Source organism: Oncorhynchus nerka, linkage group LG24 (genome assembly GCF_034236695.1).
Source record: "Oncorhynchus nerka isolate Pitt River linkage group LG24, Oner_Uvic_2.0, whole genome shotgun sequence".
Taxonomy (NCBI): domain Eukaryota; kingdom Metazoa; phylum Chordata; class Actinopteri; order Salmoniformes; family Salmonidae; genus Oncorhynchus; species Oncorhynchus nerka.
The window spans coordinates 48272446-48298744 of NC_088419.1; the positions used below are offsets into that span (position 1 = coordinate 48272446).

At 46.1% G+C, this 26299-nt stretch overlaps 1 protein-coding gene and 1 pseudogene across 1 annotated transcript; one reads left to right on the forward strand and one right to left on the reverse strand.

The window, feature by feature from the left end:
- Positions 1-862: 862 nt before the first annotated feature.
- LOC115108714 (NADH dehydrogenase [ubiquinone] 1 beta subcomplex subunit 5, mitochondrial-like) lies at positions 863-9601 on the reverse strand (annotated as a pseudogene).
- Positions 9602-9671: 70 nt separating this feature from the next.
- On the forward strand, positions 9672-11754 carry mrpl47 (mitochondrial ribosomal protein L47). Its single transcript, XM_029631989.2, has 7 exons — positions 9672-9817; positions 9991-10130; positions 10251-10311; positions 10410-10506; positions 10636-10766; positions 11078-11173; positions 11310-11754. The coding sequence occupies exons 1-7, from the start codon at positions 9687-9689 to the stop codon at positions 11419-11421; spliced, it is 768 nt and encodes a 255-aa protein (XP_029487849.1). The 5' UTR covers positions 9672-9686; the 3' UTR covers positions 11422-11754.
- The last annotated feature ends 14545 nt before the right edge of the window (positions 11755-26299 follow it).

The following is a 26299-nucleotide window of genomic DNA, read 5'->3' on the forward strand; positions in this document are numbered from 1 at the left end:
TAAGTAAAAATACTTTAAAGTAGTACTTAAGTAGTTTTTGGGGGTATCTGTACTCTACTTTATTATTTATATTTTGGACATTTACTTTTACTTCACTAAATTCCTAAAGAAAATACTGTACTTTTAACTCCATACATTTTCCCTGATACCCAAAAGTACTAGTTAAAATTTAATAATTAGCAGGACATGAAAATGGTCCAATTCACACACTTATCAAGAGAACATCCCTGGTCATTCCTACAGCCTCTGATCTGGTGGACGCACTAAACACAGATGCTTCATTTGTAAATTATGTCTCAGTGTTGGAGTGTGCCCCTGGCTATCCATAAATTTAGAAAATTGTGCCGTCTGGTTTGCTTAATATAAGGAATTTGAAATTATTCACTTTTGATACTTAACATTTACATTACATTTAAGTCATTTAGCAGACGCTCTTATCCAGAGCGACTTACAAATTGGTGCATTCACCTTATGACATCCAGTGGAACAGTAGTGCATCTAAGTCTTTTAAGGGGGGTGAGAGGGATTACTTCATCCTATCCTAGGTATTCCTTAAAGAGGTGGGGTTTCAGGTGTCTCCGGAAGGTGGTGATTGACTCCGCTGTCCTGGCGTCGTGAGGGAGTTTGTTCCACCATTGGGGGGCCAGAGCAGCGAACAGTTTTGACTGGGCTGAGCGGGAACTGTACTTCCTCAGTGGTAGGGAGGCGAGCAGGCCAGAGGTGGATGAACGCAGTGCCCTTGTTTGGGTGTAGGGCCTGATCAGAGCCTGGAGGTACTGAGGTGCCGTTCCCCTCACAGCTCCGTAGGCAAGCACCATGGTCTTGTAGCGGATGCGAGCTTCAACTGGAAGCCAGTGGAGAGAGCGGAGGAGCGGGGTGACGTGAGAGAACTTGGGAAGGTTGAACACCAGACGGGCTGCGGCGTTCTGGATGAGTTGTAGGGGTTTAATGGCACAGGCAGGGAGCCCAGCCAACAGCGAGTTGCAGTATATATTAGCAATTACATTTACTTTTCATACTTAAGTATATTTAAAACCACACACCTTTAGACTTTTACTCATGTAGTATTACTCAAGTAGTGACTTTCACTTTTACTTGAGTCATTTTCTATTAAGGTATCTTTACTTTTACTCAAGTATGACAATTGAGTACTTATTTCACCACTGCTGATCGCTGACAGTTTACACTGGATAGTGGGACCGTTTGATTTAATGTTGTAGTCGACCAGATTCTTGTCCAGTGTCTCAATCTGGAACCAGGGTCCATCTCCCTTCGTTCTCATCTGCTTACGCATCTCTAACTGTTGCAGTCTGCAGATACAAAAACATAGGATTTGTTGGCAAATTAATGTGTACAGATTAAAGATTTATATTGTCGACATTGTCTGTTTTCTTTTATATTTCCCTGCTGTTTTGCTCACACAAACAAAAAAGGAATGCAAGTTACGTTTTTATTTGTCATATGTACAGGATAGACACAGTATACACCGTCCAATCAATCAAATGCATACATGCAGATTCCTTCTCAACAATGCAACAATAAAAAATAATAAAACATAAGGCACTGTTTCAAGTAGATGTCCTGGATGGGTGGCAGCATGGTCTCAGTGATGTACTGGGCCTTCTTTAACACCCGCTGGAGGGCCTTGCAATCATGGACGGAGCAATTCCAGTACCAGGCTATGATGCAACCGATCAGGATGCTCTCGATGGTGCAGCGGTAATATTTGGAAAGGACTCGGGGTGGCATGCCGAATTTCTTCATCCACCTTAGAAATTAGAGACTCTGTTGTGGCCTCTTAACAAGAGTTGTGGTGTTATTGGTCCAGGTTAAGTCCTCTGTGATGTGGACGCACAGGAACTTAAAACTGATGACTCTCTACTGCATTACCATTGATGTGAATCAGGGCATGTTTCTGTCCTATGTTTCCTGAAGTCAACAATCAACTCCTTTTCTTTTTGCTGATGTTGGGAGAGGTTGTTGTCCTGGCACCACAATGCCAGTTCACGTACCTCCTCCCTATAGACTGGCTTGTCATTGTTGGCACTATGTTCACTGTGTGACACTCACCTTATCTCGCCCTTCTCAGACTCAATCTGAATCAGGGCCATCATTTTCTCATAGTCTTTCACTGGGGAGTCATAGAAGGTCCGTGAGATCCACCTGGTGATAGGATGCTGCAAATATAGGGACAACAATAGGACTCAAAAGCTACTTTGCCCAAGTCTGCAATCTCCAGAGGATCGCCTATGTGAGTAACTCTGTTTATAGATGATTTCCATTTAATTTTCTGATAAAATGTTTAGTCACTTTTTCCAAAAAAGACATGGACTGTGATAAGAGGAAACAACTGCGACAAAGGGCTCGAAGTACCTTGTAATACTCTCAATGCTCAGGCTCATACCCTTCAGGAATCTCAGCCAGTTCAGCCTCACCTTAAAAAACAGAATAATATATTCAGTTTAATTCCTCATTTACCATGTTTCTCCATAAACATTCATAAAAAAGTGGCCGTGCTTGTATTGGAGTGCTGTCATTGTAATCCATGTCACATATAAACATTGGAATGTTTCTGTACATCAATGGAAACATCTACACATACTTACCGACAAACACATTCACAGATGTCACAAAGACTGCAACTGTGATTCCAGTAAGCAGGATATAGAATTTCTAGAAAGAAAAGTGGGGGAGGGTGAATAAGATAGTGAACTCTGTGGTTCACTGCTGGGGACAGTTGTCTGTAAACCAAACAATAGAGTTTATTTTGCAGTAGGCTAGTTCTAGTCTTTTATTTATTTCACCTTTATTTAACCAGGTAAGCAAGTTGAGAACAAGTTCTCATTTACAATTGCGACCTGGCCAAGATAAAGCAAAGCAGTTCGACACATACAACGACACAGAGTTACACATGGAGTAAAACAAACATACAGTCAATAAAACAGTAAAAAAAAAATATTAAAAAAACAAGTCTATATACAATGTGAGCAAATTAGGTGAGAAGGGATGTAAAGGCAAAAAAGGCCATGGTGGCAAAGTAAATACAATATAGCAAGTAAAACACTGGAATGGTAGTATTGCAATGGAAGAATGTGCAAAGTAGAAATAAAAATAATGGGGTGCAAAGGAGCAAAATAAATAAATAAATTAAATACAGTTGGGAAAGAGGTAGTTGTTTGGGCTAAATTATAGGTGGGCTATGTACAGGTGCAGTAATCTGTAAGATGCTCTGACAGTTGGTGCTTAAAGCTAGTGAGGGAGATAAGTGTTTCCAATTTAAGAGATTTTTGTAGTTCGTTCCAGTCATTGGCAGCAGAGAACTGGAAGGAGAGGCGGCCAAAGAAAGAATTGGTTTTGGGGGTGACTAGAGAGATATACCTGCTGGAGCGTGTGCTACAGGGGGGAGATGCTATGGTGACCAGCGAGCTGAGATAAGGGGGGACTTTACCTAGCAGGGTCTTGTAGATGACATGGAGCCAGTGGGTTTGGATAAAGTATGAATCGAGGGCCAGCCAACGAGAGCGTACAGGTCGCAATGGTGGGTAGTATAGGGGCTTTGGTGACAAAACGGATAGCACTGTGATAGACTACATCCAATTTGTTGAGTAGGGTATTGGAGGCTATTTTGTAAATGACATCGCCAAAGTCGAGGATTGTAGGATGGTCAATTTTACAAGGGTATGTTTGGCAGCATGAGTGAAGGATGCTTTGTTGCGAAATAGGAAGCCAATTCTAGATTTAACTTTGGATTGGAGATGTTTGATATGGGTCTGGAAGGAGAGTTTACAGTCTAACCAGACACCTAAGTATTTGTAGTTGTCCACGTATTCTAAGTCAGAGCCGTCCAGAGTAGTGATGTTGGACAGGCGGGTAGGTGCAGGTAGCGATCGGTTGAAGAGCATGCATTTAGTTTTACTTGTATTTAAGAGCAATTGGAGGCCACGGAAGGAGAGTTGTATGGCATTGAAGCTTGCCTGGAGGGTTGTTAACACAGTGTCCAAAGAAGGGCCGGAAGTATACAGAATGGTGTCGTCTGCATAGAGGTGGATCAGAGACTCACCAGCAGCAAGAGCGACCTCATTGATGTATACAGAGAAGAGAGTAATGTCCAAGAATTGAACCCTGTGGCACCCCATAGAGACTGCCAGAGGTCCGGACAGCAGACCCTCCGATTTGACACACTGAACTCTATCAGAGAAGTAGTTGGTGAACCAAAGGCAATCATTTGAGAAACCAAGGCTGTCGAGTCTGCCGATGAGGATGTGGTGGTTGACAGAGTCGAAAGCCTTGGCCAGATCAATGAAACGGCTGCACAGTAATGTTTCTTATCGATGGCGGTTAAGATATCGTTTAGGACCTTGAGCGTGGCTGATGTGGTGCACCCATGACCAGCTCTGAAACCAGATTGCAGCCCCAGAGAAGGTATGGTGAGATTCGAAATGGTCGGTAATCTGTTTGTTGACTTGGCTTTCGAAGACCTTAGAAAGGCATGGTAGGATAGATATAGGTCTGTAGCAGTTTGGGTCAGAGTGTCCCCCTTTGAAGAGGGGGATGACAGCTGCTTTCCAATCTTTGGGAATCTCAGATGACACGAAAGAGAGGTTGAACAGGCTAGTAATAGGGGTGGCAACAATTTCGGCAGATAATTTTAGAAAGAAAGGGTCCAGATTGTCTAGCCCGGCTGATTTGTAGGGTCCAGATTTTTCAGCTCTTTCAGAACTTCAGCTGAATGGATTTGGGAGAAGGAGAAATGGGGAAGGCTTGGGTCATGAGTTGCTGTTGGGGTGCAGTGCTGTTGACCGGGGTAGGAGTTGCCAGGTGGAAAGCATGGCCAGAGAAAAATGCTTATTGAAATTCTCAATTATGGTGGATTTATCAGTGGTGACAGTGTTTCCTATCTTCAGTGCAGTGGGCAGCTGGGAGGAGGTGTTCTTATTCTCCATGGACTTTACAGTGTCCCAGAACTTTTTAGAGTTAGTGTTGCAGGAAGCAAATTTCTGCTTGAAAAAGCTAGCCTTGGCTTTTCTAACTGCCTGTGTATAACGGTTTCTAGCTTCCCTGAACAGCTGCATATCACGGGGACTGTTCGATGCTAATGCAGAACGCCATAGGATGTTTTTGTGTTGGTTAAGGGCAGTCAGGTCTGGGGAGAACCAAGGGCTATATCTGTTCCTGGTTCTAATTTTCTTGAATGGGGCATGTTTATTTAACATTGTTAGGAAGGCATTTTTAAAAAATATCCAGGCATCCTCTACTGACGGGATGAGATCAATATCCTTCCAGGACACCCCGGCCAGGTCGATTAAAAGGCCTGCTCGCTGAAGTGTTTCAGGGAGCGTTTTACAGTGATGAGTGGAGGTCGTTTGACCGCTGACCCATTACGGATGCAGGCAATGAGGCAGTGATCGCTGAGATCTTGGTTGAAGACAGCAGAGGTGTATTTAGAGGGAAGTTGGTTAGGATGATATCTATGAGGTCCCGTGTTTAAGGCTTTGGGGGTACCTGGTAGGTTCATTGATAATTTGTGTGAGATTGAGGGCATCAAGTTTAGATTGTAGGATGGCTGGGGTGTTAAGCATGTTCCAGTTTAGGTCGCCTAGCAGCACGAGCTCTGAAGATAGATGGGGGCAATCAGTTCACATATGGTGTCCAGAGCACAGCTGGGAGCAGAGGGTGGTCTATAGCAGGCGGCAACGGTGAGAGACTTGTTTTTAGAGAGGTGGATTTTTAAAAGTAGAAGTTCAAATTGTTTGGGTACAGACCTGGATAGTAGGACAGAACTCTGCAGGCTATCTTTGCAGTAGATTGCAACACCGCCCCCTTTAGCAGTTCTATCTTGTCTGAAAATGTTGTAGTTTGGAATTAAAATTTCTGAATTTTTGGTGGTCTTCCTAAGCCAGGATTCAGACACAGCTAGAACATCCGGGTTGGCAGAGTGTGCTAAAGCAGTGAAAAGAACAAACTTAGGGAGGAGGCTTCTAATGTTAACATGCATGAAACCAAGGCTATTACGGTTACAGAAGTCATCAAAAAGAGAGCGCCTGGGGAATAGGAGTGGAGCTAGGCACTGCAGGGCCTGGATTCACCTCTACATCGCCAGAGGAACATAGGAGGAGAAGAATAAGGGTACGGCTAAAAGCAATAAGAATTGGTCGTCTAGAACGTCTGGAACAGAGAGTAAAAGGAGGTTTCTGGGGGCGATAAAATAGCATCAAGGTATAATGTACAGACAAAGGTATGGTAGGATGTGAGTACAGTGGAGGTAAACCTAGGTATTGAGTGATGAAGAGAGAGATATTGTCTCTAGAAACATCATTGAAACCAGGAGATGTCATTGCATGTGTGGGTGGTGGAACTAATAAGTTGGATAAGGTATAGTGAGCAGGACTAGAGGCTCTACAGTGAAATAAGCCAATAAACACTAACCAGAACAGCAATGGACAAGACATATTGACATTAAGGAGAGGCATCCTTAGTCGAGTGATCAAAAGGGTCCAGGGAGTGGAGAGGTTGGTTTGGGGGTCACGGCGATTTAGACAGCTAGCCAGGACATCGGTAGCAAGCTAGCATAGGATGGAGGTCTGTTGTTAGCCACCTCTTGCGTTCCGTCAGTAGATTAGTGGAGTTCCGTGTTGTAGAGGGGATTAGTCCAAATCACACAACAACAAAAAAATAAAAACAATAGATATAGTTATAGAGGCCCAAGAAGAAACATGTTAATAATAAAAATAAATAAATTGTCCGATTGTCTATTCTGAGAGCATCCGGTAAGACAGCTAACGGTTAGCAGGCCGCAGATGGGCATTCAGGTAACGTCGCGACGGAGGAGCCAGCCGGATCTCCTTCGGGTAGATAACGTCGGCAGTCCAGTTGTGAAGGCCCGGAGGGGCTCCGTGTAGGCAGTAAAACGGGTCCGGGTAGGTGACTGCAGCCCAGGAGTGATTGACGGAGCTCAGGAGTGGTTGACGAGCTCGCTAGCTCGGAGTAATTGATGTTTGCTCCGGAATCGTCGAAAGCAGATAGACACACGGATAGCAGCCAGCTAGCTGTGAGATCCGGGAGTGAATGTCCAGAGAGCAGTTGAAATCCAGGGACATGGAGAGAAAAAATCGGTCCGGTATGTTCCGTTCCGAGCCGCGCCGTACAAAACTGGCGATAGATTTTCGAGTTAAAGGATAGCTAATGACCACAAACCGTGGTTAGCTGAATACGAACGAGTTGCCAGTAAAGAAGCTAACTAGCTTCTGATTAGCTTCTGGCTAGCTCCTGGCTAGCTTCTTGGAGGATTGCAGATTTGATTGCAGATTTGAGGTAAATAATACGTATTTATACATATCAATTGGTGAGGCAGGTTGCAGGAGAGTGTATTGAAGATGAGTTGATGGAAAATAAAAATAAGATGTATGTGAAAAAAAAGTTGTAAATATATATATATACACGACACGACAAGACGAGGACAAAAGACGTCTGAACTGCTATGCCATCTTGCAATTTGTCTGAATAACTAGCTACTTACTAATAATTGCAGAAACCTCCTGTCATAGAAGCCAGTGGGCTTGATGACAAGCATCGGCTTCCCATGGCTTCCCCAGAGTACTGCCACTGCAAAGCAAAGTTCAGGGATGTTAGGCATTGCAACACATTATTTAGGTGGGAATCACCATATTGTTGCACCAAATAAGGTACAGGTAACTTCCAAAATAAAGGAGACACCGACATAATGTGTCTTAATGGGGTGTTGGGCAACCACGTGCCAGAATAGCTTCAATGTACCTTGGCATAGATTCTACAAGTGTCTGGAACTCTATTGGAGCAAAGCGACACCATTCTTCCACGAGATGTTCCATAATTTGGTGTATTGTTGATGGTGGTGGAAAATAAGGTGAATGCACCAATTTGTAAGTCGCTCTGGATAAGAGCGTCTGCTAAATGACTTAAATGTAAAATGTAAATGATGTTGATTTAACTTGTTTGACTGCTATAATTTAGCAAAACGGCACAAGGGAGTATGGTATATGGCCAATATACCACAGCTAAGGGCTGTTCTTAAGCATGAAGCAACACGTGACTGGATAAAGCCGTTAACAATGGTTTCTTGGTCATATACCTCAAACCATCGGGGGGGGCTTATTGCTATTATAAACTGGTTACCAACATAATTAGAGCAGTAGAAAGTATTTTTTGGTCATACCCGTGGTATATGGTCTGATATACTATGGCTTTCAGCCAATCAGCATTCAGGGCTCGAACCACGTTTATAATTGTAAATAAATCCCCTTTGCACATGTGCATAGCTATAGATACATTCGACCGGAGAGTTTGAGTGATGAAAGTTGGACAGCGGATTTTGAAATCTCTGAGCAAGAAACACTTGGACGAACATAAAAAACGAATGTTAGGCAATTTTCTGGCAATTGTGCTGTTATTATATATCCGTTGTTAAGACTGCAAACCGTTATAAATGGCCCATTTGCAAGATTGTGGTCGGAGGCCAAGCAATTGCCGTGCCAGGAAGTGATGCAACCAGTCAGGATGCTCTCGATGTTGCAGCTATAGAACAGTTGAGGATCTGAGGACCCATGCCAAATCTTTTTCGTTTCCTGAGGGGGAATAGGCTTTGTCGTGCCCTCTTCACAACAGTTTTGGTGTGTTTGGACCATTTAGTTTGTTGGTGATGTGGACACCAAGGAACTTGAAGCTCTCAACCTGCTCCACTACAGCCCCATCGATGAGAATGGGGGCATGCTCGATCCTCCTGTAGTCCACAACAGCAAAGGCCCCCGAGTGGCGCAGCAGCATATAGCATTGCATCTCAGTGCTAGAGGCGTCACTACAGACCGTAGTTCGATTCCAGACTATATCACAACCGGCCGTGATTGGGGGTCCCATTGGGCAGCGCACAATTGGCCCAGCGTCATCCGGGCAAAAACTATGGTCGCTCTGACTTCTGCGGAGTAAATGCTGTACTGCAACTGCAGACTGACCATGCAAAGCCTTTTAATGTGCAGACCGAGAGTCAGGGCTCTTAACTAAACTCCCCCATACAGAATACGCCTTCGTCCAATGATTTAAGTGTAACGTTAATGTATGGAACTGAGAGTCATGATCAAGGGCTAATGAGCACCACGAGCGAGTCATGTAAACTATGGAGAAAAAATACATGTAAAATTAGACGTGTATGTTGTTATTTGCAGCGGCAAGAGACACTTGAAAGTAAACTAGCAATTTGTGACAGCAGGAAGCTAGCCAGCCACAGGACTAGGCACAAGGTCACAAGAAATTGCCAAAATATATATATTTTTAAATAAGGTCATTGTAGACTAGGCAAGCGTTAAATTGCCATTTACCTTGATCCGTGCATGCTGCAGTTCTGCTGAGCAAGTTCAACGCATAATTCCCCTATTTTAGAGGATTTAGCCTAGCAGCAGACCAAAGACAACACTCACGCCCACCATCGCTGCTGCGGCCAGGCATACCGTTCTGTGATAGGTCCGTGACTACAATGTGAAGCCAAAACAGCCATATTTGCAAAGGGAAACAAATATGCGAATAATAAAGTAAAGGTTTTATGTTAACATTTATTTATTTGTACTTTTGTTCATGATTAAAATGACCAAAAGTGTTTCTAATGAGTTTTTGTTTTATTTATTTTAATGATGCATTCTGGGTAGGGAATTATAGCAAAGATGGCGGCGACCTCAGTAGGACGCGTTTTGACACTTTGCAGACAGTTTCAAAACGCTTTTAGGATTTCTACATCGTTAGCCGTCCAACAGTCTGCTCTCACTTTGACCAAATCTCAGTCTTATCTTGATAGGTAAGAATCTAATACCGAATATAACCGTAACGTTAGTTCGTTAGCTTCAGAACCTTAGTAACTAACATTTCATAATAATGGCACAGAGAAATAATGAAATGGCGACTGGCGAGGATGCTGCTGAATAGATTACCATTCAGTACTTGAATCTGCTGTCTTCCCCTCTTTGTTAGGTTAACGTATCCACTTTTGAGCTCAAATTGGCACTGTCATGTTGGCCAGTGTCGGCCTCTGCACACTACCATCAGCAGAAGAGGACTTGAGGAGTTTTTCGACATACCTGAAAACTGGGGGGAGCCAACAGTGAAGTCAGGTAAGACTTTTTGCCAGTATATCTACTGATCACCAAAGCAACGTTTGTTTTATGAATTCCTCCTAAGGGACTGGTAAGTAGCTGAGTGTAACATTTATTATTTTAATGATTTAATTGTAGGAGCACCATGGACTGCCAAGCAACTAAGGACGAAAAGTAATGAAGACTTACATAAGCTCTGGCAAGTAGTGAAGGTTGACATTGAATGAAGACCACTGACATCCAGAATGGAGGTTCATAAACTAAAAGGTGAAAATCTTGTTTTCACTGTTCTCACAGGTATGTGCTCCTGAAAGAGAAGAACATGCTGCTTACCATTGAGCAGGAGTCCAAAAGGCAAAGAATTCAGATGCCAAGTCCAGAGCGCCTAAAGAAGGTAAATATGACATAGGCCTATGTTTTCTGAACAAGTTCATTAATATTGAACATTGAGATATTCCTAGTAGAGCACAGTCATTTAGTGACCATCCACACACAGAAATTGAGACAACCCGTATCTCTTCAGATCGAAAGGTCCATGAAGAGACTAGACACAGTGGTGAAGGAGAGAGAAGACGCCCTCCGCCTGCTGCAGACAGGCCAGGAGAGAGCAAGACCTGGGGCCTGGAGAAAGGACATCTTTGGACGGGTCTACTGGTACGTAGCTTCCATACACAATACACCACTATGATACATAGAAGTATCGCCTTCCACAATAACCAAATGTTGCTTTTACCTTACTTGTTTCCCATTCAATTTTTAAGCAAATGTTCAAAATGTAGCATGTTAGCCTGGCCTAGACTGAGTGAAGTGTTGTTGAACCGTCTTTGGAAAACTATCGGGGAGAGCAATTACCTGCTCGAAGCAATCAAAGGCAGTTTCCCTAAAATATTCAGTGTTACTTCACATGTGTCAAATGGTAAGATTGATTGTCATTGCTAACTCTGCGATCTTAAATGTTTTTCTAGGTACCGGTTTAGAGAGCATGCCCTTCCTTGGTACATGAACAAGAGATACAAACGCAAACGTTTCTACACACCCTTATTTGTCACCCCCCACATAAGGTAAGGAACATCGTTCGTGCATTCGTTTATAACCGTACCTCCAAGCAGAGCACTTAATCATATCACATCTTGCATAACACTTTCACAAGGGCAAATGCAATCGTCTGTTGTCACATGTTGTCTTTCTTTTTTCCAGGCTTCGTCTAGAGAAACACCTCCGTGCTAAGACCAGAATACAGAACAAGGAGAGAGAAAAACAAACTGTACTCCAGGAGAAGTTTCCCCAAATGAAGGCCCGGTCATCATGAAGACTTTCATTGACCAAGAAACATTCATCCTCCTGCAATTCACATTGGAGCATGTGACTGTATCCCCTGTTTTTTTGCATAAACGTGTCTGTCATCAGCTTTTATTTAATGTACTTTTTCATGTTGGTAAACTGGCATTTATGTCTTCCTCTGTATCATGATGCCTTGATTATGGTTATTCATATTAAAGTGATGTACAGACACTGTGTGCCATATTTTAAACCACATCATTCAAAATGTGTCCTTGAACATAACTAAAATTGTTTAAGTCGAAAGATGGCTCCAACAATAAATTGTAGGTAAATAAATATTCTGATATACCAGCAATTGTCACAGCAAGTATTCTGAACATTATTGTCTATGTTGAACAGGATTGTCTTCATAATTTTTGACTGCTCAGACAAGTGTGGCAAAAACTAATTATGAAAGTGAACGTTGTCTAACATCAAAGTTCGAGTTGTACACCTTCAACACTTATCGACATTACAAGACAGATCTTGAACTTCCATTCCAGGTATGGTCAATGATGAAACCACTATAGGCCAGTGATATAGAAACATATTAGAATAGGTTTGTTTTGGACTTATTATGAATATAATTGAATGTATAAAATATATTTAACAGGGAGAAATAACCAGCTGGCTTTGTGATGTCACAAATGTAGCTGATGATGTAATAAAAACAGACAGTTAAATGTGTGTGTAGCATGGTAATCGATTTGATCTGGAAATAATGACCACAACTAAATCAAATAAAAGTTTATCTGTCACGTGCGCCGAATACAACCGGTGTAGTAGACCTTACAGTGAAATGCTTGCAGGCTCGAACCAATAGTGCAAAAAAAGGTATTAGGTGAACAATAGGTAAGTAAAGAAATAAAAACAGTAAAAAAGACAGTGAAAAATAACAGTAGTGAGGCTATATACAGGCACCGGTTAGTCAGGCTGATTGAGGTAGTATGTACAAGTAGATGTGATTAAAGTGACTATGCATATATGATAAACAGAGTAGCAGCAGCGTAAAAGAGTAGTTGGGGGGCACACAACGCAAATAGTCCGGGTAGCAATTTGATAACCTGTTCAGGAGTCTTATGGCTTGGGGGGTAAAAACTGTTGAGAAGCCTTTTTGTCCAAACTTGGCACTCCGGTACCGCTTGCCATGCGGTAGTAGAGAGAACAGTCTATGACTGGGGTGGCTGGGGTCTTTGACAATTTTTTGGGCCTTCCTCTGACACCGCCTGGTGTAGAGGTCCTGGGTGGCAGGCAGCCTTAGCCCCAGTGATGTACTGGGCCGTATGCACTACCCTCTGTAGTGCCTTGTGGTCGGAGGCCAAGCAATTGCCGTGCCAGGAAGTGATGCAACCAGTCAGGATGCTCTCGATGTTGCAGCTATAGAACAGTTGAGGATCTGAGGACCCATGCCAAATCTTTTTCATTTCCTGAGGGGGAATAGGCTTTGTCGTGCCCTCTTCACAACAGTTTTGGTGTGTTTGGACCATTCTAGTTTGTTGGTGATGTGGACACCAAGGAACTTGAAGCTCTCAACCTGCTCCACTACAGCCCCATCGATGAGAATGGGGGCATGCTCGATCCTCCTTTTCCTGTAGTCCACAGTTATCTCCTTAGTCTTGGTTACATTGATGGATAGGTTGTTATTCTGGCACCACCCAGCCAGGTCTCTGACCTCCTCCCTATAGGCAGTCTCGTCGTTGTCGGTGATCAGGCCTAGCACTGTGTCGTCTGCAAACTTAATGATGGTATTGGAGTCGTGCCTGGCCATGCAGTCGTGGTGAACAGGGAGTACAGGAGGGGACTGAGCACGCACCCCTGAGGTGCTCCAGTGTGGAGGATCAGCGTGACGGATGTGTTGCTAAATACCCTCACCACCTGGGGGCGGCCCGTCCAGGATCCAGTTGCAGAGGGAGGTGTTTAGTCCCAGGATCCTTAGCTTAGTGATGAGCTTTGAGGGTACTATGGTGTTGAACGCTGAGATGTAGTCAATGAATAGCATTCTCACGTAGGTGTTCCTTTTGTCCAGGTGGGAAAGTGCAGTGTGGAGTGCAATAGAGATTGCATCATCTGTGGATCTGTTTGGGCGGTATGTCTAGGTTTCTGGGATAATGGTGTTGATGTGAGCCATTACCAGCTTTTCAAAGCACTTCATGGCTATGGATGTGAGTGCTACGGGTCTATAGTCATTTAAGCAGGTTGCCTTCGTGTTCTTGGGCACAGGGACTATGGTGGTCTGCTTGAAACATGTTGGTATTACAGACTCAATCAGGGACATGTTGAAAATGTCAGTGAAGACACCTGCCAGTTGGTCAGCACATGCCTGGAGCACATGTCCTGGTAATCCGTCTGGCCCCGCAGCATTGTGAATGTTGACCTGTTTAAAGGTCTTACTCACATCGACTACGGAGAGCGTGATCACACAGTCGTCCGGAACAGCTGATGCTCACATGCATGCCTCGGTGTTGCTTGCCTTGAAGCGAGCATAGAAGTGATTTAGCTCGTCAGGTAGGCTCGTGTCACTGGGCAGCTCGCGGCTGTGCTTCCCTTTGTAGTCCGTAATTGTTTGCTAGCCCTGCCACATAAGACGAGTGTCGGAGCCGGTGTAGTAAGATTCAATCTTAGCCCTGTATTGACGCTTTGCCTGTTTGATGGTTCATCTGAGGGCATAGCAGGATTTCTTATAAGCTTCCAGGTTAGAGTCCCGCACCTTGAAAGCGGCAGCTCTACCCTTTAGCTCAGTGCAAATGTTGCCTGTAATCCATGGCTTCTGGTTGTGGTATGTGCGTACAGTCAGTGTGGAGACGCCGATGCACTTATTGATAGAGCCAGTGACTGATGTGGTGTACTCCTCAATGCCATCGGAAGAATCCCGGAACATGTTCCAGTTGTGATAGCAAAACAGTCCTGTAGTTTAGCATCTGCTTCACCTGACCAGAACTACTGATGAAAAAGGAAAACAGTAAGGAATGAAATAATGTATTTGAATGCTATTATTTATATGGTTGTTATTTCTATAGCCCTGCAGCTTCTTTTGAAGGAGATAGGCAAGGGATAATTTTGCTTTGGTTCATTTAAAGTGAAAGATCATGAATGATCATGTTAACTGAAAAGTGGGCCACATGCATATTGGTCAAATAGTAGGCATAGGCTTACAACTTCTGAATTTGGTTTTGGGTCTACTTCATTTTTTCCATAAGATTTGATGCTAGGCTTCTGATTTAGGGTGAAGAATGCATTTACGTTTTAGTCAGTAAGCAGATGCTCTTATCCAGAGGTAACTTACAATTAGTGCATTCATCTCAAGATAGCTAGGCAAGACAACAACACATCACAAAAGTACATTACTCTCAAGGGGCGCCTTGAGAGTTATTTACTATTCAAAGAGATAGGGTTTCAGACGTTTTCTGTCCTGACTTTAGGGGGAAGAATGTTCCACCACTGCTGTCATCCTTACCTCCAAGCGTTTATTTAAGATAGGTAATCTTTGGATGCCGACAGCAGTCACACCATTGTAAGACATAGATTAGATTGTAGCCTACAAAAGCCTATTCCTGTTCTTTTCCCACAATCCATCAAACACATTTTGATTTGAATGTCATTGAAAAAAACAGAGAAGTGTCAAAGATGTTTTTTCACAAACATCCTTTCTGAATGTAAAAGTAATCCTCAAAGTACTCATCTTGCTTTTCAAAAGTATCTGTAGTCTGATTACAATATTTTTTTCTGGTAACGTAACCGATTACAGTTAACGTTTTTTTGTAATCCGTTATTCTCCAACCCTGCCCATGTACCATAGGAGACGTGCATGTGCTTTGCAGACATACAGTACCTGGGTTCTAGACTGGCATATTTGGGCCAAAAAATGTTAGATCCTGGTGAAAGCAGAGAATACAAAAGGCTCTATATCAGGGTTTCCCAAACTATGTCTACACTCATAAGGTGTATTGCCGCCATCTACTGTACGGCATAGTAAAAAATACCACAAAAACAAAATATGTTTTGGATAAACAAATTAATACTAATTACCAAAAACAAAAACACTAACCAAATTCATGCAAATACCATGAATTTCAAACGAAAGCAAAAAACGGTACTATTCAGAGCCTGTTCTTTGTGATGGAAGTTTGGTGGTGGTGTGTTTCAATGCTAAACAGCATAAGAAGGAACTCAAACCCAAGCAGGTATATAAACTTGTGGTTGATAGTAGCATGCCGGATCAAACTGGACGGCAGTGGGTGATGGGAGTTATTACAGGAGTTCCAGAAATGATTAACATGAAAGACATAAAGGACCACTTGAAGGGCGGCTAAGCGCCTCCAGATGACCATTGCATCGCTATAACTCAAATGTTTGGGCATGTGGCGGCAGTGTGTAAAGGCAATAGGAGAAGTGTGGGGGAAAACGTGCATATGGGGAATTTGGAGACGGTCCAGTTAAAGTGCTGTAACTGCGGGGGTGCCATAGTGCGGCATATTCTGGGTTGTTCGGTGATGAAAAGAGAGTTGGGAGTGTAGCAGGTGAGGAATGAGTGAAAAATGGCGTATGCAGAAGCAGTCAAGGGCACCTAGAAGAGCAGGTAATCCAGGGCAGATCGGGATGCAGGTTTGGCGTGACGTAGTGACAGCAGCAATCAAGAAGAAGAAGAAGATCATAGTGGAGGAGGCAATGAGGTACCTTGGGATTACAGGACTGACATGGGAAATTGTACAGGATGACCTCAATAAGATTGAGAATCAGTCCAGCCAGGAATCATGTATTGGTTAATTTTCCTAATGGTATTAATCCTTCAATGGAATGCCAGAAGTTTGATGGCTAATGGGCAAGAGTTCAGACAGTTACATAAGGAGTTGTGAGACCTGCACTGTCAACTGTGAGACCTTATATAGACAGGTGTGTGCCTTTCCAAATCATGTCCAATCATTTGAATTTACCACAGGTGGACTCCAGTCAAGTTGAAGAAACATCTCAAGGATGATCAATGGAAACAGGATGCCATTTCGAGTCTCATAGCAAAAGGTCTGAATACTTATGTAAATAAAGTATCCGTTTTTTATTTGTAATAAATGTACAAACATTTCTAAAAACCTGTTTTCGCTTGGTCTTTATGGGGTTTTGTGTGGAGATTGATGAGGGAAATGTTTTATTTAATCCATTTTAGAACAAGGCTGTAATGTAACAAAATGTGGAAAAAGTCAAGGTGTCTGAATACTTTCCGAATGCACTGCATATGGATGTGTGCATGAGTGAGTGAGCGTGCTAAAAAGGTGCAGAGAATCAGATTAGGTGGTCAGCCCAGGTCAAGTGTTCATCAGTCTGATGGCTTGTAGATAGAAACTGTCTCTGAGCCTGTTGGTATCAGACCTCATGCTCTGATACCGTCTGGGAGAGAACAGCTCGTGACTGGGGTGTGTGAGGACTTCCTAATGCTGTGTGCCATCCTCAAGCAGTGATGTACTGGGCCGTCTTCACCACCCGCTGAAGGGTCTTGCGGTCGTGGACGGAGCAATTCCTGTACCAGGCCATGATGCAACCGGTCAGGACACTCTCGATGGTGCAGTGGTAGTATTGGAGGCGGAAGGCCAAATTTCCTCACCCACCTTAGGAAGTAGAGATGCTGTTGCGCCCTCTTGGCGATTGCTGGTGTTGTTGGTCCATGACAAGTCCTCGGTGATGTGGACACCAAGGAACTTAAAAATGTCTCTGCTTCAGTCCTGTTGATGTGAATGGGGGCATGTTCCCTCCTCTGATTTCTGAAGTCAACAATCAACTCCTTTGTTTTGCTGACATTGAGGGAGAGGTTGTTGTCATGACACCACAATGCCAGTTCACTTACTTATCCCCTATAGGCTGGCTCCTCGTTGTTGGTGATCAGGCCAACAACCGCGGCGTCGTCAGAAAACTTGATGATGGAGTTGGTGTCGTGCAAAGTCACGCAGTCGTGGGTGAACAGGGAGTACAGCAGAGGACTGAGGACACACCCCTGGGGGGCCCCTGTGTTAAGAGTCAGTGTGGAGGAGATGTTTTTGCCAAACCTCACAGCCTGTGGTCTGCCCGTCAGGACCCAGTTGCAGAGGGTGGTGTCCAGACCTAGGGTTCAGAGCCTGGAGGGTACAATAGTGTTGAATGCTGAACTGTAGTCAGTAACATTCTCATATAGATGTTCCTCTTGTCCAGATGTGTTACAGCTGTGTGAATAGCAATGGAAATGGCATCTTCCGTGGATCTGTTGAAGCGGTAGGCAAATTGGAGTGGGTCAAGTCTGACTGGAATGCTGGCCTTGATGTGGGTCATGACCAGCCTTTTGAAGCACTTCATGATGACGAGGTGAGCATGATGGGGCGACAGTCATTTGGGCATGTCACCTTCTTTTTCTTGGACACTAGGATGATGGTGGCCTCCTTTAAAGCAGGTGGGGACTAATGCCTGGGACAGGGACAGGTTGAAGATGTCCGAGAAGATGCCCACCAGCTGGTCAGCACACACTCTGAGGACGGGGCCAGGGATGCCATCTGAGCCGGCAACTTTGTGAGTATGCACCTTTGAGAGTTTTCTTCACGTCAGCCTCGGAGAGTGAAAAGACCTGGGTCCGGTTGCACCAGTTGGTCGTAAGTGGGTCATAACTCTAATAAAAATGATGCCTGCACCACCTGGGCGTAAGCCCGTCTATGAGCTACGCCTGGACGTACATTCTACACCTAGTAGAGAGCAGGCGTAGGGTTTTAAATTGGAACTATCTTCATCATGATACACACAGAAAATAATAACAAATCTGTTTTTCTTTTAAAGGATAGGAGTCTGGTGTTCATATTTCACAACCTCCGCAGGCTTTTGAGTTGCCTATGCGCGAGTCAATAGCAAAATAATACAATATGGCATGCTAAATGTGTCTGATCAGTGAGTGATAGATTAGCAAACGTATAGATCTCCGGCTACCTGGATAATGCACTAATTAAACTTCAGTTAGTGCTAAACACAGCTGCTAGAATCTTGACTAGATCCGAAGAATTTGATCATATTACTCCAGTGCTAGCCTCTCTACACTGGATTCCTGTTAAGGTTAGAGCTGATTTCAAGGTTTTACTGCTAACCTAACAAAGCATTACATGGGCTTGCTCATACCTATCTCTTCGATTTGGTCCTGCCGTACATACCTACACATACGCTACGGTCACAATACACAGGCCTCCTTGTCCCTAGAATGTCTCAGCAAACAGCTTGAGGCAGGGCTTTCTCCTAAAGAGCAACATTTTTATGGAATGGTCTGCCTCATGTGAGAGACGCAGACTCAGTCTCGACCTTTAAGTCTTTACTGAAGACTCATCTCTTCAGTAGGTACTATGATTGAGTGTAGTCTGGCCCAGGGATGCGAAGGTGAATGGCAAGGCACTGGAGTGACGAACCGCCCTTGCTGTCTCAGCCTGGCCGGCTCCCCTTTCTCAATTGGGATTCTCTGCCTCTGACCATATTACGGAGGCTGAGTCACTGGCTTACTAGTGTCCCCCGACCCACTCCTGTCTGAGCCTCCAGTATCTATGCTGCAATAGTCTATGTGCCAGGGGGCTAGGGTCAGTCCGTTATACCTGGTGTAATTCTCTTGTCTTATCTGGTGTCCTGTGTGTATTTAAGTATGCTCCCTCTAATTCTCTCCCTCCCTTCCCGGAGGACCTGAGCCCTAGGATCTGGGCCTGATGACTCCTGGCTGTCCCCAGTCCACCTGGTCGTGCTGCTGCTCCAGTTTAAACTTTTCTGCCTGCGGCTATGGAACCCTGCCCTGTTCACTGAATGTGCTACCTTGTCCCAGACCTGCTGTTTTCGTCTCTCTCTTTCTCTAACACACCTGCTATCTCGAACTCTGAATGCTCTGCTATGAAAAGCCAACTGACATTTACTCCTGAGGTACTGACCTGTTGCACCCTCTACAACCACTGTGATTATTATTTCACCCTGCTGGTCATCTATGAACGTTTGAACATCTTGAAGACCAATCTGGCCTAATTGTCAATGTACTCCTATAATCTCCACCCGGCACAGCCAGAAGTGGACTGGCCACCCCTCAGAGCCTAGGTTTCTTCCTTAGGTTCCTGCCTTTCTAGGGAGTTTTTCCTAGCCAGTGTGCTTCTACATCTGCATTGCTTGCTGTTTGGCATTTTAGGCTGGGTTTCTGTATAGCACTTTGTGACATCTGCTGATTTATAAAGGGTATTATAAATACATTTGATTGATTCATAGATGATCTACCACCAGCCTAATTGTAACCAAATATCCAAACAGAGATTCAGTGAAAACAAAAATCTGACATTGAATGATTTATCTAGAGGAGTCCCCACCCTAGTCTCAAATCCAATCAAAATGGTGCTGAAATTATAGTTGATAACACACGGCTATTGCGTTAAATGATTTAAAACGGTTGGATGATTGGGAGTTTCAGTAAGCAACAATTTGATACATGACTTCAATGGTATTAGCTTACTTTATTCCAATATTATGGTCATTCAGTGATATTAATTCCCACAGTAATTATTTATTGATCCATCCAGTAGCGCTTAAGAAAACGTGCATACATAGTGGTGGGCTTTGCCAAGTGATGGGTGGATGAATCTTTTAACACATCATTGAGTCTGCCTCCTCTGTCCAGCTCCTCCCTATTCTCTGTGTTGGTGGCTCCCTCTTGAGTTGCTGGTTGTAGGCAGGGAGTAGGTACAGAGAGACCTGATCTGATTGGCCAAAATGGGAGGTGGGGGAAGGCTTTATACATGTCACGATGTTTGTCTATACATGGTCAAGCACTTTAGATCATCTTGTGGAGCAGGATACATGTTGGTGATATTATCTGATATATTTTTCACCCGCGACAATAAAGTCACCCGCGACAATAAAGATTTATTCCGGGTGAGAGGGGGCAGTTGGGGCTGTTGTAGTAGGAATCATGGAACAAGAAGAGGAATATTGGGACACAGAAACGTGGATTTCTGAGGAGGAATGGAGGTGGGAAAAAAGGAAGAAGAGGTTGAAGAGAATGAGGAAGGCAGAGGTTGGATTTGAATCTGAGGAAGATGGCGATAAAAATGGAGCTGGGGTGTTGAAGAAGATTGATGTGTAGTGCAAGCAGAGTGAGCTGTGAGCCAGACCGAGTTCTGGGGGGGAAACGGAAGTGAATGAGGGCCGAGTTAAGTGAGGTGGAAGCCGAGCTTTGAATCGTTGGACATAAAGAAGAATCTGGTCCAGAAGGAGTGACATTTTTGGAGAAAGTGCCTTTTGGCAGATCCATTTGTGGTTTCAGGGTGGGCGAGAAAAGAGTTGGGTACAGTTGAATCAGTGACGATAACCTGTAGTGGACTTGTGATATTTCGTTGTGTTTTTTCTGATCAGAGGGAGCAGGAACTGTTTCTTGCTTTGCTCTTAGGAATAGGGCTCCATTGAAAAAGGAGTGATTTCTGGGGTAGTGTTAAGTGTGGAGGAGGAGCAATTGGTTGAAGATTCCAGGTGTTTGTGACGCCCGCCGTTTGGTGCGTCGCAGACCTGGTGGGGAGCATGGTGAAACAGAGGAGTCACTGTCAGTCCTTTTAGGTTGTGCGTCAGCCCCTACCCGACAAAGTCATGTTAGGATATATCAGTTATCCTGTTAGACCTTTTGTGCCGAATCCACTGCATTGTTTTATGTGCAACGTTGATGGTCATGTCGCAACAGTGTGTAGGAGGGAGATTCCAAGATGTGGGAAGAGTGCAGAATGACATGGGACAGAGGAGTGTGTAGTTTCGGTGGATAACGTTGTGTGTCAGCTGTAGGGGTGCCCATGTTGCTGGGGATCGGAAGTGTCCAGTGTGAGAGAGGCAGGTTGAAATGGCCATCGTCAGAGTAATGCAGTGCAGAAAGTGTTATGCTGAGGCTGTGAAGAAAGTTGAGTAGGATGGATCAAGAGTGAGGGATCCCAAGAGGATTCCAGTGAGTAGTAGATTTGTGCCAGCCCAGGGGGATAGGCCAACGAGTGATTTATGCTTCAATAAGGTTGGCTTGGCGTTCATAGCACAGAAAATAGATGTTGTGATGGCTGCTGTGTCACGAATACCACCGAAGGTGGCTCCGCTTCCTGCTCTGGCGGTGCTCGGCGGTTGTCGTCGCCGGTCTACTAGCTGCCACCGATCCCTTTTTCCTTTTCGTTTGTTTTTGTCTAATTGTTTTCACCTGTTCCTTGTTGAGGTTTTGGGATGGGTGTTATTTAAGTTAGTTTTGCTCGCTGGTGTTTGTGCGGGCTTGTTGTGTTAGTTACGTATGTGGTGTATCGGCGGTTTTGGGTTGTCCGGGTTGTGTAACTAGGTTTTTGGGTTTGTTTTGCACCTGTGTTTTAGGGCATTCACCCATGTTTGAACCTGTTACTTTGTTAAGGACATTAAAGAGTTTTTTCCTGTTTACTTTGCTCTCTGCGTTTGACTCCTCACCCATCACTCACCCACCGTTACAGAAGCCCGCACCCCCAGATGGAGTTAGCAGGAGCAGCGACCACCCCTCTCCCCACGATGGAGGAGAGAGTCCTTCATCATAGGAGAGTGCTCGCCCTACTACCTCACCTACCCTCCCACCAGCAACTCTACCATCTCCTCCAGCGGGATCCGGTGCCAGCGCTCTGCGCATCACGCCTCCGAGGGAGTACGATGGAGCGGCAGCGGGGTGCCAGGGATTTCTGCTACACCTAGAGCTCTACCTGGCCACCGTTCGGCCTGCTCCCTCGGACGAGGAGAGAGTGAGTGTCCTCGTCTCCTGCCTGATGGGTAGGGCCCTGGAGTGGGCCAATGCCGTCTGGAATGGGCCACTACCTGGAGTTCACCCGCGGTTTCCGGGCTGTGTTCGATCATCCTCCGGAGGGCCGAGCGGCGGGTGAGAGGTTGTTCCATCTCCGGCAGGGGACGAGGAGCTCGCAGGACTTTGCGTTGGAATTGCGGACTTTGGCCGCTGGAGCTGGGTGGAACGACAGGGCCCTGATAGACCATTACAGGTGTAACCTAAGAGAGGACGTCCGCAGGGAGCTGGCTTGTCGGTCAGCTTGGATGAGCTGATCGACATGTCTATCCGGCTAGACCATCTGCTGGCTGCTCGCGGACGTTCTGAAAGGGTCCTGTCAGTTCCACCTCCTGCCCCCCATCCCGATGGAGCTAGGAGGGGCTGCGTCTAGGGAGACCAGAGGAGGAGGCTCCTCCTGTACCTATTGTGGCCGGAGAGGGCACACTTCCGGTCGGTAATGGAGGAGTCCATCTGGGAGTCGAGAGGGCAGGCGGAACACTCCTCAGTCACCCCAGGTGAGTCAGCACCACACTCTCCCAGAGCTTCCTGTTGGACACATGTTTTTGTTAATCTGTTTCCTTAAGTTTTTCCCCTCTCTCCAGCATAAGGCGCTAGTCGATTCAGCAGCGGGGAATTTTATAGAACGCGGACTCGCCCAGAGGTTGAGGATTCCGTTAGTTAAGGTAGACCACCCCCCTTCCCCGTGCACTCCTTAGATAGTCAACCGTTAGGGCCAGGGCTGGTCAGGGAGGCCACGATTCCTCTGGAGATGATTACGCGGGGGAATCTTAAGGAGCGGATTAGTCTGTTCCTTATCGATTCACCTGCGTTTCCGGTGGTATTGGGGATTCCCTGGCTGCCTATTCACAATCCTAAAATTTAGTGGAGACAGGGATCTCTCCAGAGGTGGTCTGATGAGTGTTCAGGCAGGTGTTTAGGAGTTTCCATCGGTGCGACAACGGTGTAGAGTTCAGACCAGGTTTCCACCGTGCGCATTGCCAAATTGGCTATCGCCTTCAGTAAGAAGAAGGCGACCCTATTACCACCCCATCGACAGGGGGATTACGTGATAAACCTCCAGGTAAACGCTGCACTCCCCAGGAGTCACGTGTATCCGTTGTCCCAGGAGGAGACGTTGGCTATGGAGACATATGTCACGGAGGCTCTGGGACAGGGGTACATTCGGCCCTCCATGTCACCCGTCTCCTCAAGTTTCTTTTTCGTGAAGAAGAAGGAGGGTGGTTTGCGTCCGTGTATTGATTATCGAGGTCTAAATTCCATCACTGTGGGTTTTAGTTACCCACTACCTCTCATCGCTACGGCGGTGGAATCATTTCACGGGGCGCGATTTTTCACGAAACTGGACCTCAGGAGCGCGTATAATCTGGTGTGTATTCGGGAGGGAGATGAGTGGAAAACCGCGTTTAGTACCACATCTGGTCATTATGAGTACCTCGCCATACCGTACGGGTTAAAGAATGCTCCAGCCATCTTTCAAGCCTTCATTGATGAGATTCTCAGAGACCTGCATGGACAGGGTGTAGTGGTGTATATTGACAACATCTTGATCTACTCCGCTACACGCGCCGAGCATATGTCTCTGGTGCGCAAGGTTCTTGGGCGACTGCTGGAGCATGACCTGTACGTGAAGGCAGAGAAATGTGAATTTTCCAAATGATCCGTTTCCTTCCTGGGTTATCGCATTTCCACCTCGGGGTGGTAATGGAGGGTGACCGCGTCAAGGCTGTGCGTAATTGGCCGACTCCCACCACGGTAAAGGAGGTGCAGCGGTTCTTAGGGTTTGCCAATTACTACCGGAGGTTTATCAGGGTCTTTGGCCAGGTGGCGGCCCCTATTACCTCACTGCTGAAGGGGGGGCCGGTGCATTTGCAATGGTCAGCAGAGGCGGACGGAGCTTTCCGTCGTTTGAAGGCGCTGTTCACCGACGCGCCAATGTTGGCGCATCCGGACCCTTCTTTGGCATTCATGGTTGAGGTGGACGCATCCAAGGCTGGGGTTGGAGATGTGCTCTCCCAGCGCGCAGGTACGCCACCGAAGCTCCACCCCTGTGCTTTTTTACCCGAAGAAGCTCAGGCCAGCGGAGCGTAATTATGATGTGGGGGATAGGGAGTTGTTGGCCATGGTTAAGGCTCTGAAGGTGTGGAAACACTGGCTTGAGGGGGATAAGCACCCTTTCCTCATCTGGACTGACCACCGTAACCTGGAGTATATCCGATCAGCTAGGAGACTGAATCCTCGTCAGGCAAGATGGGCCATGTATTTCACCCGATTTCGTTTTACGATCTCGTATCGACCAGGTTCCCTCAATACTAAGGCCGACGCGCTGTCCCGCCTATACGACACTGATGACTGGTCCATCGATCCTACTCCCATCATTCCAGCTGCCAAGCTGGTAGCACTGGTAGTATGGGAGGTGGACACTGACATCGTTCCGCTCGCTGTTCCGTTCCACAAAGGCCGTGGTCCCATCTATCGGTGGATTTTCTTACAGATCTTCCCCTGTCTCAGGAGGACACAACGATCCTGGTCGTTGTGGAACGGTTCTCTAAGTCCTGCCGTCTTATCCCGTTGCCCTGTCTACCTACGGCCCTGCAGACTGCGGAGGCACTATTCACCCATGTCTTCCGGCACTACGGGGTGCCCGGGGATATCGTTTCTGATCGGGGTCCCCAGTTTACGTCCAGAGTATGGATGGCGTTTATGGAGTGGCTGGGGGTCTCGGTCAGCCTGACCTCGGGTTATCACCCGGAGAGTAATGGGCAGGTGGAGAGAGTGAACCAGGAGGTGGGTAGGTTTCTGTGGTCGTATTGCCAGGACCGGCCAGGGGAGTGGGCGAGATACATCCCTTGGGCAGAAATGGCCCAGAACTCACTAAGCCACTCCTCTACCAACATGTCACAGTTTGAGAGCGTGTTGGGGTACCAGCCGGTACTGGCACCATGGCATCAGAGCCAGACCGAGGCTCCTGCGATGGAGGAGTGGGTGCAGCGCTCTAAGGAGACCTGGAGAGCCGTCCAGGAGTCATTGCGTCAGGCGAGTGGACGGCAGAAGAAGAGGGCTGACCGTCACCGCAGTGAGGCCCCCGTGTTTGCACCGGGGGACAGGGTCTGGCTCTCGACCCGAAACCTGCCCCTCCGCCTGCCCTGCCGGAAGCTGGGTCCGCAGTGTGTAGGGCCATTTAAAGTCCCGAGGAGAATAAACGAGGTGTGTTATCGATTGTTACTCCCTTCGTATTATCGTATTAACCCCTCGTTTCATGTGTCTCTCCTCAGGCCGGTGGTAGCTGGTCCCATGCAGGAAGGTGAGGTTCTGGAGGTCCCTCTGCCCCCTCTGGACATCGAGGGGTCCCCGGCGTACACGATACGGTCCATTCTGGACTCCAGATGCCGGGTGAGGGGCCTGCAGTACCTCGTGGACTGGGAGGGGTACGGGCCGGGGGAGAGGTGCTGGGTCCCGGTGGGGGATATATTGGATCCCACTATACTAGGGGAGTTCCATCGCCTCCATCCGGATCGCCCTGCGCCTCGCCCCCCGGGTCGTCCCCCGAGGCCGGTGTCAGCACGCTGCGGGAGCAGGGGGGGAGGTACTGTCACGAATACCACCGAAGGTGACTCCCCTTCTTGTTGTGTTTGTTACGTTTGTGGTGTATCGGCGGTTTTGGGTTTTCGCTGTCCGGGTTTGTGTAACTAGGTTTTTGGGTTCGTTTTGCACCTGTGTTTTAGGGCATTCACCCATGTTTGGACCTGTTACTTTGTTAAGGACATTAAAGCGTTTTTTCCCATTTACTTTTCTCTCTGCGTTTGACTCCTCACCCATCACTCACCCACCGTTACATGCTGCAGAGAAGTATTTGGGTATATGAGATTTGACTTCAGAGTTACAGGATGTGTTGAGTGGTGGCTGTTTTATTTGTCTTTAAAGAAAAGCGGGAGACTGTTAAGTTCATGTCACGCCTGCGCAGCAGTCTTGTTGTTGATGAACCTGGCCTGAGTGCAATGGCAACCATGTCGTGTGCTAATACGGTAAACGATGTTAAACTGGAACCTTGTTGTTGTGTCATTTCAAGTTA

Bases quoted from the DNA above. Each gene is read 5' to 3' on its own strand.
- mrpl47 (XM_029631989.2), top strand. From the start codon at position 9,687: ATGGCGGCGACCTCAGTAGGACGCGTTTTGACACTTTGCAGACAGTTT. The intron at 10,312-10,409 runs GCAAGTAGTGAA...CTGTTCTCACAG, and splicing joins GAAGACTTACATAAGCTCTG to GTATGTGCTCCTGAAAGAGA. The intron at 10,767-11,077 runs GTACGTAGCTTC...ATGTTTTTCTAG, and splicing joins ATCTTTGGACGGGTCTACTG to GTACCGGTTTAGAGAGCATG.